Here is a 15,671-nt window from a genome sequence, read left to right as displayed (position 1 = left end):
AAGAACAACTTCGCTAACAGCTCATCTCCCTATCGTTGGCTCTACCTGTGTAGTATCTACTGGAGGCTCCAGAATAGCCACTCAGGCCCTCCAGTATTCCCCTGCCTGGCATCTCTGAGGATCTCTGCACTGGCAGAGCCTGCCTGGAATACAACTGGGCTGGTAACATGACCTGGAGAGCCATGCAGACAGGGGAGGTGGGGACAAAAGGGCGAGAGGACCTTGAACTAACCCTTTTCTGTGTGGGCGGATTTTAGGGTGATGCCCACGTGGACAGCACCACTTATGACGGGACTACACCCCTGCACATAGCGGCCGGCAGAGGGTCCACCAGGCTGGCAGCTCTTCTCAAAGCAGCAGGTAAGGCAGCGTGGCAGTCAGCCATAGAAAATGTCATCAGGAAGGCAAAGCCAGACTCACTAGAGCAGCCGGGCCACCTCCTGAACCTACAGGCGTGCTGCGGAAGGCACAAATAAATGAAAGTGTGCTGCATAGCCCACTTAGCAGCCATGAAGGCTCTGTTTGTATGGGTAATCCTGGGTGCCATGCTGATGGTCATGTTAGGTTTTACTCACCTGTTTTGGATTTGGATTAAGTTGAGTCCCATGACAGGGGATCCTAAGGTTGAACTGAATTCCTTGTAGAATTCGGAGCAGTATCAGCCTTAAGGTCCCATCACAGGTCCTCAGAAGGAAGATTTTATTGGCATAATAAAGCATTTGAAGACTTCCTTTTGTAAGAAAGGTCTCTGAGAAGCCAAAATGAGAGGAACAAACCCATGGGCCATGTGTCGAGTACTGTCATGTACCAAACTCTAAAAATTGCTAGCTTCTGTTGGGCTAGGAACTTCACACTGTCTCATTTAATCTTACTTGATCTACAGTAACCCTTGAGACAAATCCCATTACTATTCCCATTTTATAGCCAAGGAAACAGACTGGTGAGACGTTTGCATCCCAGTTCCCTGGCTCCAGTAAGGGGCAGAGCTTGAGTCACATCTTGTCATCTTGAACTTCCAGACTCTTCTCTCTCTGCTTCTCTTCCCTGCTTTGCTCAAGGATGTAGAGTGTTATTCCAATTCAACCCTTTCATCCTGTGAAATATAGGAAAATTATTCCTGCTCATCCTTGAATCTCCACTGCCTCATACATTTAGAACCTCAAAAATGTTTAATGTAATTGGTATCTCAAGCCTGTCCTGGCATATTTGATTTACTTATAAGGTTATTATTTTTAGAAAATAAATGCCTCACAAATTCAAGAAAATAGCAGATTAAATACCTTCTTTAAAAAAAAAAAAACAAAAAAACAGACCAGAAAAATATAAGAACCTTTTCTTTGGCACCACATTTTTCTGACATCATATCCCAAATAAGCAGCAACCTTCTCTTTTCTCCTTTGTCAAGTTGAACATTCCCATGAACAAGAGATGGTGATTGCAGTGTTTATGATTAGTTTGGGGAGTCACTGGTTATGATTATGAAATGCCTTCAGACTAGAACCTATAAACTTTCAATAACTACACATCCTACCAGAAGGTTTTCTTGGTGTTTTGCATTTAAAGATCAGTGCCATAACCTGGGAATAAAACAGAACAGGTTGGCACTAGACAGAAAGCAGCTTTGCTCTTTTGAGCAAGCAGGTGAAGACGCTGAGAAACACGAGGTGCCAGGCATCGAGCTGAACACATGGGGCCTTCAGCCTAAGGGTGTGCCCTTGCTGCTGTTGAGTCGCTCAGTCGTGTTCACTCTCGTGACCCCATGGACTGTAGCCCACCAGGCTCCTCTGTCTGTGGGATTTCCCAGGCAAGAACACTGGAGTGGGCTGCCATTTCCTTCTCCAGGGGACCTTTCTGACCCAGGGATGGCACCTCATCTCCTGAGCCCACCAGGTAGCCCCTGTAAACCACCGCCCTCAGCCCTCAGGTTAAAGGTGCATCGCTCACAACTGTCCTATGGAGTCAAGTGTGAGCGTCAGTCCAAGTCTGTTTTTGAAAGTATCCTTGGCTATACAAAGGTGTCATTGGTCACCTTTACAGTCAAGATATATTAGAATTTAAAAGCAGGTTTCTGGATATTTCAGTGGAAATGTGTTTTATATATTTATAGAATCTGACCCCTGCAGGCAGTTAGGAGCCAAGAAGATGTGGGTTTTACCTAATGCTGTGTGACTTGGCTCCGCAGGAGCAGATCCCCTGGTGGAGAACTTCGAGCCTCTGTACGACCTGGATGACTCCTGGGATGAGGATGGAGAGGATGAAGGGGTCGTACCGGGAACCACTCCTCTGGACATGGCCAGCAGCTGGCAGGTGAGCCCTGCTCTGCTAGTGTGCTGGCTGCTGCTTAGGCGGCAAGTGGTCTTCCTCAGTCTTTGCTCCCCGAAGCCAGCACCTGGTATTTTTAAAAGACAGGCTGCTTGTCACGAGCTGTATTTATCTTGAAAAGCCTATCCGCTAAAGATCTAGGTCAGCAGAGTTCTCTGAACATAAAAGCATATGCCTAATCAGATCAGAGTTGATAGATGAGAGAAACTCAGAATTCACAAAGCGTGTTGCCCATTCTGAACTCACACCAGAACCCTTCCCATCTGAGTTTCTGATGCCAGGATACATGCCATGGTTTGCATGAACTTCAGTAAGTAACTGTTGAACATGAGACGAAATGGGGATTCTTCTGAGGGTTTTCATCAGTGTAAACAGAACAGGCTTAAAGCCTTACTCAGAACTCTGCGGACCCAAGATCTGAAGGGGAAAGCGGTTACCAGGTCCCTGGGCCCAGGGAGGGAGCCACAGGAGGAGGTGGGCAGCACACATCTCCAGCCCAACTAACTGAACTCCTGAGGGGCAGGCACTGCTCCCTGGCAAAAACCGCCTCCCCAGGGCCCATGTGGCATGAGCTGAGTAACCCTGCAGAGAGCCCACATGACACTCTACATTGAGTGCCTGGTCTTCCCAGAAGCCTCACCACAGAACACAAAGATAAGCCACTCGGTGACCCTGCGCGGTCCTCACCCCGGCCAGTCAGCAGCCAAGTGACTGCAGGGAATGCAGAAAAGCCTCCATAGCTATGGAAGTTTCTTTTTCCTTTATACGTTAACTTTTACCGGGGGTATAGTTGATACACACTGTTATATTAGTTTCAGCAAACTGAATATGTTACACACTCGTCCACTCTTATAGATTGTTTTCCCATGTGGGTCGTTACAAAGTATCGAGTAGATTTCCCTGTGCTATACAGTAGGTTCCTATTAGTTATCTGTTCTCTTTTCTTTTATCCTAAGACTTTTTTGGCCCCTCAGTTAAAAGGTGAATGGTGCCAAGAGGCTGTCCTCAAGCCTTGTGAGCATTTGTACACCTCAATCTGAGCAAGCTTAAAAAACTCATTCTCATGAGCCTTTTTACCAGGGAAGAGGGGCAGCCAGGCAGCACAGCTTCACAGCACGATGTGGGTTCAGTTCTTGCCCTAACTCTCAGGGAAATGTCATTTACCATCGACTCTGACCAGCACGTGGCTGCTTGGGTGGCCTGGACCACCTTTGTCCCTCAAAAGGGCTGTGGCCTGGCTCTCTGTGAGACTGGGTGGGGTCTTCCTATGTGGCTCAGACAGCGCTTGTAGGGCACAGCCTCCTGGGCCCAGAGCTCCAGAGGGCAAACATGTCTGTAGGCCAGGGTACTGACTCCTCTTCCCACTCCATCTACGGGGTTACGAGTGCCTCCTGAGGAAGACGGGCTGAGTTCCTTACCACAAAGCAGCTGATTTCCCTGTTGTCCCTGTAACATCCCCGTGTTTTTCTTCTCAACAGGTATTTGACATATTAAATGGGAAACCCTATGAGCCAGAGTTTACGTCTGATGATTTGCTGGCACAAGGTGAGCTGTGGGAGAACCAGGTGCCCTGAGCCAGTGTCACCTCCATCCTGACCCTGAAAGGGGCTGAGGGAAAGCCAGCGTTACCCAGACTGTGCTGTGAAAGGCAGGGGCTTCTCTCAGAAGCGGGGGGTCCTGCCACGGAGAAGGTCCAGCTGTGATCTACCACAGCGTGGGCTGTTCTTACTCACCTGGGTGGCTGCTGACTCTCCAGTGCAAGAGCGCAACTGCTCCCCCAGGGTGGGAGGGGGAGCTGTGTGGCAGTGACCGGTCCCTGTGGAGAGTCTCTGATCAGTTAGGATGGTCATGTTTCTTCTTTATCTCCTTTAGGAGACATGAAACAACTGACTGAAGATGCAAAGCTGCAGCTCTACAAGTTGCTAGAAATTCCTGATCCAGACAAAAACTGGGCTACTCTGGCACAGAAATTAGGTCTGGGGATACTGAACAATGCCTTCCGGCTGAGTCCCGCTCCTTCCAAAACCCTCATGGACAACTACGAGGTAACGTGTCACCTTACGTTGTCATTGTATTCAGTCATGTCCAACTCTTTGCAGCCCCCTTGGCTATGTTTATCTGACTGTGTTAACATTACCGGCCAGAGCACAGTCCCTTCCCCTCTCCCTTAACTCTGAGCAACAAAATCTTAGTCACTCCCCATGTCTTGGGAGGGTGACCCAGGCCAGGAGGAAACCCACCTTGGTTGTATTCAGATACTTTGAAGTGTGCTGCAGAAATGCTACTTGGAGGGTCAGGATGGTCATAGAATGCCGATCTCCTGAACAAGAGGCTGTGGTCCACATCCGTGCCCTCCTCTACCCCAGCACAGGCCTTGGTCTCATGTGAGCACATCCCGGAAGCAGCTCTCTGTGAGGTCACTCCTAGCAGAGCCATTACCTGGCGATGCTTTTAATTTCTAAAATAAATGCCGAAAAACCATGGGGTGAAGTTACGTTTGAAAATTCCATCATTGCTCATCTCTCAGTGGTCTTCAGAGCTTCAGGGAGACCGTGCAGGTTTCACTCTAGAGCTTTACTGCCTTGGCAGTCTCTCTGCTCACTATGAAGTGCTTCTCTGTGATTTCCTGAGTGGTCTCTGAGCTGAAACAGGAAACTTGATTCAAAGACGATGCTGAGGCTCCCCACCAGACCTTCCATGCCCCCTGGCCGTCTCAGTGGAGGAGGCAGCCTGGCAGGGGGACGGGGTGTGGTGTTGAGTTTACAGCCTGCCTGCTTACTTCCTGCACAGGCTGGAACACAGAAGCACACTCTTCCTTCATTTCTCAGGTCTCCGGGGGCACCATAAAGGAGCTGGTGGAGGCCCTGAGACAGATGGGCTACACTGAGGCCATTGACGTGATCCAGGCAGCCTTCTGCACCGCAGACACCAGCCCGGCCAAGACCACCTCCCAAGCCCACTCGCTGCCATTCGCCCCCGCCTCCACAAGGCCACAAATAGGTAATGAAAAACAGACACAAAGCAGTTGAGACATGCCTCCGGTCTCCGGGGGTATGGCCTGTCCTCCCCACCATCACTCCTGAACACACGGTCCCCGCGTCTGTGTCCCTCTCGGACCCCAGGTGCTTCATCCCCTGCTCCTGCTGCTACTGCTCAGGAGGGGCTGTCACCAGCACAGTCACCTTGACACACGAGTTACTGAGGTCAGCAACAGATGACAAAAACAACACGATATGGGTGGTGAAGGCAAGCCCAGTTTCTCTCACTTCTTAAATTTATGAGAGGGATGAGCAGACCAATGTCTGTGGAACCAGGACTAAGCACCCCAGACTATGGGCTGATGCCCCGACGTTTCCATCAGCTGCTCAGCCTCCTCCCTCCAGGGGTCCCCTCATTCCTGCTCCCTCAGCTGCCTCTCCTCGCCAACCTCCACAACACTGACCTGTCACCCCGCCTAAACACATACGCACAAGCGTCCTCCATCTCCCAAAACCTCCTTCTCAGCTTCTCCTTCCAAACTGCCAGCACTTCTTCCTGCTCCTCACTCACCCCGTGTCCTCGCCTCATTGCTCTGAGAACACAGAAACAGCTGGAACTCTCGTTTTGTGCCAGCAAACCCTGCAGCCCACCTCTCACCTGTCCAGACACTCCTCTGATTCTCGCCTCTCTCACGTGTCAGCCTTTTCTCCCTCCCGATGGATCCCCTGGCAAGCAGGTGTGGTTCCCATCTTTTCAAAATAAACAGAAAACAAACATTCCCTTGATCCCCCACCCCCTTTAGCTGCAGCCCAATTTCTCTGATTCAGCCAAGCTTCCTCGAAGTCTGTAGCTATTCTTCACGCCTCATGACGTCCTTCCTTGACCCTCTGGTCAGCTCCGCCTGCCCCTGCGCCAGGGCTCCTCTCACCACGAGGACCCGCGTCCGCTCAGATCTGCTCACCACCCTCCTCAGCTGCCCCCGGGGCACAGGTGACCACTGCCTCCTGCTTCAGGCCACCTCCCCTTGGACTTCTCCACGCCATGCCCACCCCCACCTTGTCTCAGCTTCCAGAGCCCCCTCCTCACGGCACGGGCTCGGACCCCCTCACGCCCAGACTCAGCACTGCCACAGTGCTCGTGGGCAAGGCAGTGCTCCAGGAGGTCACGCCGCCATGAACACCCCCTGGTCCCAGCACCTCCCAGCATTCCCTGCAGCCTCCTCCTCTCTGTGACCACCACCCTCGACCCCCACCCCCATTTCTTAGCTCCATTCCTGTGGCAGCTCCCAGTTGGTCTCCCAGTTTCCAGGCTGTCACTCTGTCACCACCTACAGTCCATTCTGTACACACAGGGAGCACAAGTCTCTTTAAAAATGGCGTTGCTCTGGTTGTGTGCACTCCTGTTCATGCATCCACTCAGCCAGTCTCTGCTGAGCGCATCCTGCCTGCCCAGCTTTGTTGCAGGTGGTGGCGGCAGGGGCTTTTCTATTCTCTCTTTCCTACGTGGCGTTCACACGCCCCCTCCCGAGCCCTGCCCTGTGCTCCTTCCGCTGCCCCAGCTGGCTGCACTGCTCTAGGCCCAGGGCCTGTGAGCCTTCTCTTCCCCTTCCCTGCACAGGTCCTTACCTGGCGGCTCCTTCTTGCCATCCATCTCAACACCAGTGTATCCTCATCAGGGTGGCTGTCCTAAGGGAGTGGGGACAGGTGTTACACACACTTTAGAAGAGAGCAGGGTACCCCCAGAAAACCACCCTCATCTCCTGTCTCATGACCTGATGCTCCTTCCACACTAAGAAGTAGGTAAATACTACTATTTTAAAAAGCATCAAGCCCTCATTTTATAGTTATTTTTAAAACACCTCACAGTTCCTAGCACATAACAGAAACCCATAAAGACTGATAGGTTGAATACATCCATCAGTAACCATGTCACTGCCATGAAGGTCTTACTGTAGCAGCGTTGGAATTTAACATACAAGAAAGAGCTCTCTGACTCGGGTATGGTAGACTTCTGTTTTCCTTGGTCACTCTCTGCCTACGGGAAATCATTCACACTCTTCAGCTCCCTAGAGACACTTCTCAAAGGAAAATCAGACCTAACTGCCCAGTAGAAACACATTGTCACTTTTTGGGGATTTTTTTTTTTGCTACCAAAATGTTCTTGAGGCAGTGTATGGTGTCAGATAGCATGTGCAGCCCAGAGAGCTCATTTTTAGCTCCTACTTCTGTCACCAATTTATTTTGCTTACATTCAGCAATTTCCTCTGCTATACAATAGGTAGTAGGTGGAAAAATACGCCTAATTTCTAAGAAAAAAGTACACTTTGAGTCAAGAAAATTCAGAAAGGATTCTGACAAACACAAGGCTAGATTGTAAGAAAGAGAGGCGAAAACACTTGGCTGATTCTGATGTTTTCACAGCCTTTGTATTGCTCGGTGTTTTCTGCCCCACCCCACTGTGTGGGCTGCGGGGATGAGCGGAGGCCACCGACGCAGCCCACGAGCCTGCCTGACGCACAGGGAGCCCCGCTGGGGTGGAGGCGCCCTGCAGCCCGGCCTGGCTACGTCGGGTGCAGCCCCATGACCCGTGCTTTCTCTCCGCAGACGAGCTCCGGGACGACAGCATCTGTGACAGCGGTGTAGAGACCTCCTTCCGCAAACTCAGCTTCACTGAGTCTCTGACCAGTGGCACCTCCTTGCTAACTCTTAACAAAGTGCCCCACGACTACGGGCAGGAAGGACCTATAGAAGGCAAAATTTAGCCTGCTGGCAGCTTCCAATACCGAGGAAACCAAAGCTCGGAAACTCCACCGTGTCGCCCAGAGGAAGAAGGCACACTCAAGGGTGCTTCGAGGAACACAGGCCGGCCTGGATCACTCTGGGTGTAGTTCCAGGCCTTTTAAACGTGGATTTCTTCTTTGGTTCTGAAATGAATTTTAGCTGAGTTGAGAGAGAGTAACCACAGTCACGGCCTGTGGCTGGGCTGCTGCCCCGCTGGGAGTGCGGTAGCTTGTCGAGCTTTACCAGCTGCTTTCTGTTGTCACTGCTGCTGTCCCTCTGCTGCTTGCCCACTCTCATTACAAGTTGTCACACCCCCACCTGGCCTGCCTTCTGGCTGTCCACAGCACAGGTGTGCACTCACATCAAGGATTACGGAAAGGGATGTTTTAAAATGAGACTGACTTGGTATGATTTTAAAAGACTCACTTCGACTTCCCTGGGGGCCCAGTGGTTAGGACCCGGCACTTCCACTGCAGGGGGCACGGGTTCGATCCCTTCTTGGGGAACTATTGATAAGATCCTGCAAGCCAGGTGGCAAGAAAAAGGAAAAAAAAAAAAAAAAAAGCTCACTGCTTTTTTCTAATTGTGTTTATCTCTGTGATTTGAAAAAGGAACATGTACATGTCAATATTTAAACATGATTACAATCAATGCTGAAAATGGTATTTCCTCCCTTTTCTGCATTTTGCTATTGTAAATATGTTTTTTAGATCAAATACTTTTAAAGGAGAAAATGTTGGATTTATAAATGCTATTTTTTATTTTACTTTTATAATAAAAGGAAAAGCAAATTAATGACCTCATCTTGTTTGATCTCTATAAATACTTTTCTAAGATTATTCTTTATAATCACAGGATCACTCCACAGCCTGGTTCTCAGATTCACAGCTCGCTCTAGAATCAAGTTTTTGATCCAGAAATGAATAACAACAAAAATTATCAAAAGTGTTTCAACTGGAGATGAAAGCTTTCGGTTTGTCAAATCCTTGCTAGGCTAGTTTTATGTAGGCCATATCACCTCATCTTCCTCCACGTCAAGCACCGTTCTTCAGGCCTCTGTGTGTTCCCCATGCCTCTTGTGATGAAGTACTGAGACATTAGCACAACAGAGGTTCTGCGACAGGAAGCCTTCCAGCACGAATTTACCTTATATCTTCTGGATCTCAGATCTACTGGACAACCAGCTGCAGCTTCTGTAGCCCTTGCTGTCTCACTGTGCACTTTTATGCCATGGAAATGCTTCTTTTCTTCAACTTCGTGAACCAACCTCTGCTGGCTTCAGACTTCTTTTCTGCAGCTTGCCTCACCTCTCTCATCTTTATAGAATTGAAGAGAGTTAGGGCCTCGCTCTGGAACAGACTCTGGCTTAAGGAAATATTGTGGCTGGTTTGTTCGTCTATCCAGACCACTACAACTTTCTCCACATCCTTAATAACGTTCTTTTCACTCTCTTATCATTTGGGTGTTCGCTGGAGCAGCATTTTTCATTTCCTTCAAGACCCTTCCCTTTGCATTCACAATTTGGCTAGCTGGTGCAAAAGGCCTAGCTTTCAGTCTACCTTGGCTTTTGATGTGCCTTCCTAAGTTTGATCATTTCTACCTTTTGACTTGGAGGGACAGGCGTAACTTTTCACTTAAATACCTACAGGCCACTAAAGGGTTCTTAATTGGCCTGATTTCAATATTGTTGTGTCCCAGGGAATAGAGAAGCCCTAGAAGAGGGAGAGCGATGGGGAACGGCTGTTCAGCGGAGCAGTCAGCGCACACACACCATTTATCAAAGTTTACCAACTTGTATGGATCGCATGCAAAGCAGGAGACCCAGGTTCGATCCCTGGGTAGGGAAGATCCCCTGGAGAAGGGAATGGCAACCCACTCCAGTATTCTTCCCATTGGCTGTAGTGCATGGGATCGGAGTCAGACACGACTGAGCGACTAACCAGCAGCACTACCACCGACTTGTAAGGATGTGGTTTGTGACACTTCAAGACAATTACAATAGTAACATCAAAGATCACTGATTACCATACCAAATATTATAATAATGGAAAAGTTCACAATATTTCAAGAATTACCAAATTGTGACAGAGACATGAAGTGAACAAATACTGTTGTAAAAATGGCTCTTGATAGACTTGCTCAACACAGGGCTGCCACAAACCTTCAGTTTGTAAAAATAGAAAAGAAATGCAATGTAAGCAAAGCACAATAAAGAAAAGTATAATCAAATGAGGTATGCCTATATCCCACTTTTTGAAAGTTATTTTTCTAAAATGAAAATAGCTCTGAGTCTCCTTAACTCTCCAACACCAAGCATATGCCTCCATTCCTCCCCCAGTTCCATGCCCCTGTGACAAATAGTTCTTTTCCAGGTGGCCATGACAAGATCACAAGTTTTGCGGTATCATGCTGACACTCCTGAGAGGCGAGGCCTATGTTCTGAGCCCAACGTTGTTTCCCTGCATGTCTAGCCAGGCCTGTGACAAGAGCAGAAGTGATGGTAAGTGACTCCTGAGATTAGGTGAGAAAATGCAATACAACTTCTGCCCCGTCCCTCGGGTCTGGTCTTGTCCTGTTGGAAGCCAGTTAGCATACATGCTCTGAGGGAGCCAAGTGGCCATGCGGAGGAACCGCCAACAGAAAGGGCAGACGTGGAGGAGTGAAGCTTTGAGAGCATCCCAGCCATCAATCAACCCTGAATATTCACTGGAAGGACTGATGCTGAAGCTGAAGTTCCAATACTTGGGCCACCTAATGCGAAGAGCTGACAACTCATTGGAAAAGACCCTGACACTGGGAAAGATTGAGGGCAGGAGGAGAAGAGGGTGACAGAGGATGAGACGGTTGGATGCCATCACCGACTCAATGGACATGAGTTTGGGTAAACTCCGAGAGTTGGTGATGGACAGGGAGGCCTGGCGTGCTGTAGTCCATGGGGTCACAAAGAGTCAAACTTTGTTGACTCAAGGACTGAGCAGCAGCAGCCAGAGTCACACCTATGGAGCCTTCACGCTGCCTCAGGCGATGCTGCTCTGGAAGAGTCCAGCCTCAGTGGCAGATTTACTAGTAAATGAAGCAACAAGCTGATGTTTCAAGCCTTAGGTGTGAGGTGCTCGTTACTGTCCCAACAATTCCCATACCAGGAGGTCACGTTAAAGAGAAGCTGACTCCAGGAGGAACCACGAAGAAACACACGCTGGAAGTGAAAACAGCACTTCCCTTCTTTAACAAGAAGCCCTATTTCTCTTCGGTTCCCTTCTCTCCTCCCAAATCACAGTGGTATCCTGAGTGTGCGTGCTCGGACAAAAGGCCGCCAGTGCCGCCTGTGCCTCTGAGGAAGGAGCGTCTTCCATTCTGGCCCAGCAGATGGGGGGAGACAGCAGAAGGAATGCAGCAGACAGGTGGGGACTACAATGGGCCTGAAATAAAGCTTCCCAAAGCCCGTCTCTCAGCAGGAAGCCATTCAAAAATAGCTTCCTTAGAGGCTTCGTCATCTTCTCAGCCTTCTGCACTCTGCAAGTACAACCCAGATTTTTTCAGGATCTGCAGTCTTTGTCTTTTGGCAGCAGGAAGCCAGGCTGCTGCCCGTTCACCCGCCAGAGTCCCCTGTGGTAGTTGGATGTGGTGAAGCTATTCTTGGCACCACCATGGAGCACAGCCCCCACAAACCCACCCTCTGCATCTTAGCCGGAATAAAGAGGCAAAGGAGACAGGCAGATTTGAGCATCTGTGACGCGTCAACCCCTTTGCTGTAATGAATTCTAGTCATAATTCTCAAGACATCCCTATGGGTTCATATTTAACCCCAATTTTACAATGAAGAAACAGATAATCTGAATAGTAACTACTCACCCCAAATTCAAATCCAGGTATATCTGATTCCACAGGTTATTCTTTAGCCATGTCTGAGTCCGAAGTCCTTTGAAGTTCTATATTTAAAAAAGAAAGGAAAAAATACTTACAAATATGTATAAAAACAATGGAATCATGTCATACCCAAGCCAACATGTAAAATGAACCCAGAGTACCCCTAAAAAGAGATGTTGATTAAAAGTTCACATGATTTGATTCTCCCCATAATAATAGACTAAACTGCTTAAATATGAATTATTCATTGATGGGAGGTCCCTGGGTTGCATATCTTTCCCCTCATTTTGTGAGTTTTTGGGGAACTTTCTTTCTAAACTGTGCTTCCCCAGGTAATGGATTTAGGGAGGCATGGAGTCAAAAGAAGATGTAATTAAAATTCTTTCATTTTCTCAAGGCTAGACAATATCTTGAAGATCACCTAAGTAAATTATCCAAATTGCCATCTTTTTAAAATCCCTACGATGTGATAGCACCTCCTTCCTATAATCCTCAATATGGCTGCTGCCGTATTCCAACACCAATTCCCAAGGCTACACGTTCCCTATCATTGGTTTTCTAGGTTCACCCGTTAGCACAGGGGTTGGGGGAGATACTGAGGAAGGGCTCACCTTAACCCAAAAGAAACATCCCCATCTGCTTCCTAAGCCCCAGCCCCTGCATCCCCCCCATCACCACCTGGGCCCTAGCACCAGCGGGCAGGTTACCGTTCCCACTGGCGGGGATGTACACACTCATATGCTTACGGACCACTGGGCAAGTCAGCACAATGCCAGCGCGGCCCTTGGCTGTCTTCTCCTTCCCAGTTTTGCTCTGGGAAGGTCAGAGCCACCACTTGGCCCTGACTGCTTTCCTGCCTTGCCAAAAGCACATCTTGAATGATGATCCACCCAGGCACACAGCAAATGCGCTGGCGGCCACTGTGGTTATGAAAGGCAAGAGACTCCAGGTTTAAACTTTCAAGGAAGAATGCGTGGTACATCTGAAACTAATACAACAACACTGTAAATCAACTATACTCCAATAAAAATTAACAAAGAAAGGAAGCGTGGGCAGTAAGTCGCACGCACCCACACGTCCACCCCCCTTCAACAGAAGCAGCTGTGCTGCACCAGGGAAGACCCGCCCTTGCTGCCTCCACCACCAGAAGGTTGCCCCTTTCTTCAAGTCATGCTGTGACGTACAGTTTCGGTCCGCATGACTCTGCTACTGTGCCGTTTAAGAGCTTGTCTGACTTCGCCCCCGGCAATCAGCTACTCTGGCGGCTTTGTGCCAAGTTTCCATAGATCCATAGCAATTCAATTACGATGAAAAATCATTGAGATGCCACCCGTTTGCCAAGGTAGCAACAATGAAGGGAAATGAAATGGATTGAAAAACAGCAGAAAGGGTCACCCTGCAGGTCTGACCCTGGAGATCAGCCTCTTGGACCCCCTACCTCTGAGCCCTGGAGCCAGAGGAGCTTCAACAAAGCTGCTCTGTTCTTTCTTCCACAACCCCCCCGCCCCCTTCCTCCCTGCTTTCTCTCTCCATTCTTCTTTCTGTCTCTCTCCCTCCCTCCTCTCTCTCTCAGCAAAGCCTCCAGCACTCCAGGGCACTGGTAGCCAGTTCTGTGAAGGCTGGACAGGGGTCGGGGTGAGGGCAGAGGGCCGCAAGCCCTTCCTTAGTCTCCCCTCCCTGCCTTCCTCTGGGGAAGCCTCCAGGAAACCAGCGTCCTGACCCATGGTCCCCCTCCAGCCGCCACCAGCCTCATTTCCTGTGCACAAGAGGCCTCTGCTGGAAGAAAAAGAACTTTGCATGATCACCCAACAGCTGGTACGCCTCCTGCTGCTCAACTTTTTTTGCGTCAATAAAACTGGAAAAAGGCTTACCAAAAGAAGGAAATTTAGAAACTTCTTCAGCTTACTGCCTGAGTATTTCTCCTCCAGCTCGGGAAACAGAAGTCTGATGATTACTTTCCCTTGGTAGAAAAGACTTAAGCTGTTCTTTTTCTTTCGTCCCCTAGGCCTGATCATTCCAGCCACAGCCAACCCTGTTCTTTGAGGAATAACTGTTTTAAGCCAGCATTTATGAGTCACTTACCCATCCTAGGCATTGTACATGCTTTATTTTTTGTAATCATCACAACTCTATAAAACAGTAATTACTGCTAACCTCGTCTTAAAGGTAAGGAAACCGAGGTTTAGAAGTTAAGTGGTCTGTCCAAGTTCAGTACACATTAGAGCCAAACTCCCATCAGTTCAGTTCAGTTCAGTCCAGTCACTCAGTCGTGTCCGACTCTTTGCGACCCCATGAATCGCAGCACGCCAGGCCTCCCTGTCCATCACCAACTCCTGGAGTTCACTCAGACTCACGTCCATTGAGTCGGTGATGCCATCCAGCCATCTCATCCTCTGTCGTCCCCTTCTCCTTCTGCCCCCAATCCCTCCCAGCATCAGTCTTTTCCAATGAGTCAACTCTTCGCATGAGGTGGCCAAAGTACTGGACTTTCAGCTTGAGCATCATTCCTTCCAAAGAAATCCCAGGGCTGATCTCCTTCAGAATGGACTGGTTGGATCTCCTTGCAGTCCAAGGGACTCTCAAGAGTCTTCTCCAACACCACAGTTCAAAAGCCTCAATTCTTCGGCACTCAGTCTTCTTCACAGTCCAACTCTCACATCCATACATGACCACAGGAAAAACCATAGCCTTGACTAGACGGACCTTTGTTGGCAAAGTAGTGTCTCTGCTTTTGAATATGCTATCTAGGTTGGTCATAACTTTCCTTCCAAGGAGTAAGCGTCTTTTAATTTCATGGTTGCAGTCACCATCTGCAGTGATTTTGGAGCCCCAAAAAATAAAGTCTGACACTGTTTCCACTGTTTCCCCATCTATTTCCCATTAAGTGATGGGACCGGATGCCATGATCTTCGTTTTCTGAATGTTGAGCTTTAAGCCAACTTTTTCACTCTCCACTTTCACTTTCATCAAGAGGCTTTTTAGTTCGTCTTCACTTTCTGCCATAAGGGTGGTGTCATCTGCATATCTGAGGTGATTGATATTTCTCCCGGCAATCTTGATTGCTTGTGTTTCTTCCAGTCCAGCGTTTCTCGTGATGTCCTCTGCATATAAGTTAAATAAGCAAGGTGACAATATACAGCCTGGACGTACTCCTTTTCCTATTTGGAACCAGTCTGTTGTTCCATGTCCAGTTCTAACTGTTGCTTCCTGACCTGCATACAGACTTCTCTGGTTCCTCTGCCTTTTCTAAAACCAGCTTGAACATCTGGAAGTTCACGGTTCACATATTGCTTGGAGAATTTTGAGCATTACTTTACTAGCATGTGAGATGAGTGCAATTGTGTGGTAGTTTGAGCATTCTTTGGCATTGCCTTTCTTTGGGATTGGAATGAAAACTGACCTTTTCCAATCCTGTGGCCACTGCTGAGTTTTCCAAATTTGCTGGCATATTGAGTGCAGCACTTTCACAGCATCATCTTTTAGGATTTGAAAGAGCTCAAGTGGAATTCCATCACCTCCACTAGCTTTGTTCATAGTGATGCTTTCTAAGGCCCACTTGACTTCACATTCCAGGATGTCTGGCTCTAGGTCAGTGACACACCATCATGATTATCTGGGTCGTGAAGATCTTTTTTGTACAGTTCTTCTGTGTATTCTTGCCACCTCTTCTTGATATCTTCTGCTTCTGTTAGGTCCATACCATTTTTGTCCTTTATCGAGCCA

At 48.7% G+C, this 15,671-nt stretch overlaps 1 protein-coding gene and 1 long non-coding RNA gene across 8 annotated transcripts in view; one reads left to right on the top strand and one right to left on the bottom strand.

Moving 5' to 3' along the window:
- The window catches only part of NFKB1 (nuclear factor kappa B subunit 1), a 122,879-nt gene extending 113,995 nt beyond the window's left edge, over positions 1 to 8,884 (top strand). For both annotated transcript variants that reach the window (XM_027543963.1, XM_027543962.1), the window contains exons 19-24: positions 258 to 360; positions 2,183 to 2,307; positions 3,801 to 3,867; positions 4,195 to 4,367; positions 5,151 to 5,322; positions 7,905 to 8,884. In XM_027543963.1, coding sequence (XP_027399764.1) covers positions 258 to 360; positions 2,183 to 2,307; positions 3,801 to 3,867; positions 4,195 to 4,367; positions 5,151 to 5,322; positions 7,905 to 8,062 — 798 coding nt within the window. In that variant the 3' untranslated portion in view covers positions 8,063 to 8,884. The remainder of the gene's footprint in view (positions 1 to 257; positions 361 to 2,182; positions 2,308 to 3,800; positions 3,868 to 4,194; positions 4,368 to 5,150; positions 5,323 to 7,904) is intronic.
- Positions 355 to 14,252, bottom strand: LOC113894081. 6 transcript variants are annotated; one of them, XR_003511462.1, is made up of 7 exons: positions 11,934 to 14,252; positions 6,927 to 6,986; positions 5,959 to 6,050; positions 4,563 to 4,780; positions 4,056 to 4,138; positions 2,156 to 2,389; positions 355 to 1,093 (listed from the first exon to the last, which is right to left on the bottom strand). It is a non-coding gene; the product is annotated as an uncharacterized LOC113894081 (long non-coding RNA). The 6 variants fall into 6 exon arrangements; XR_003511463.1 differs by lacking the exon at positions 5,959 to 6,050 and having other exon boundaries at positions 11,934 to 12,010; positions 13,133 to 14,252; XR_003511464.1 differs by lacking the exon at positions 5,959 to 6,050 and having other exon boundaries at positions 11,934 to 12,010; positions 13,820 to 14,252.
- Between the last annotated feature and the right edge of the window lie 1,419 nt (positions 14,253 to 15,671).

Source organism: Bos indicus x Bos taurus, chromosome 6 (genome assembly GCF_003369695.1).
Source record: "Bos indicus x Bos taurus breed Angus x Brahman F1 hybrid chromosome 6, Bos_hybrid_MaternalHap_v2.0, whole genome shotgun sequence".
NCBI lineage: Eukaryota > Metazoa > Chordata > Mammalia > Artiodactyla > Bovidae > Bos > Bos indicus x Bos taurus.
This window is presented reverse-complemented; position numbering and strand designations above follow the sequence as displayed.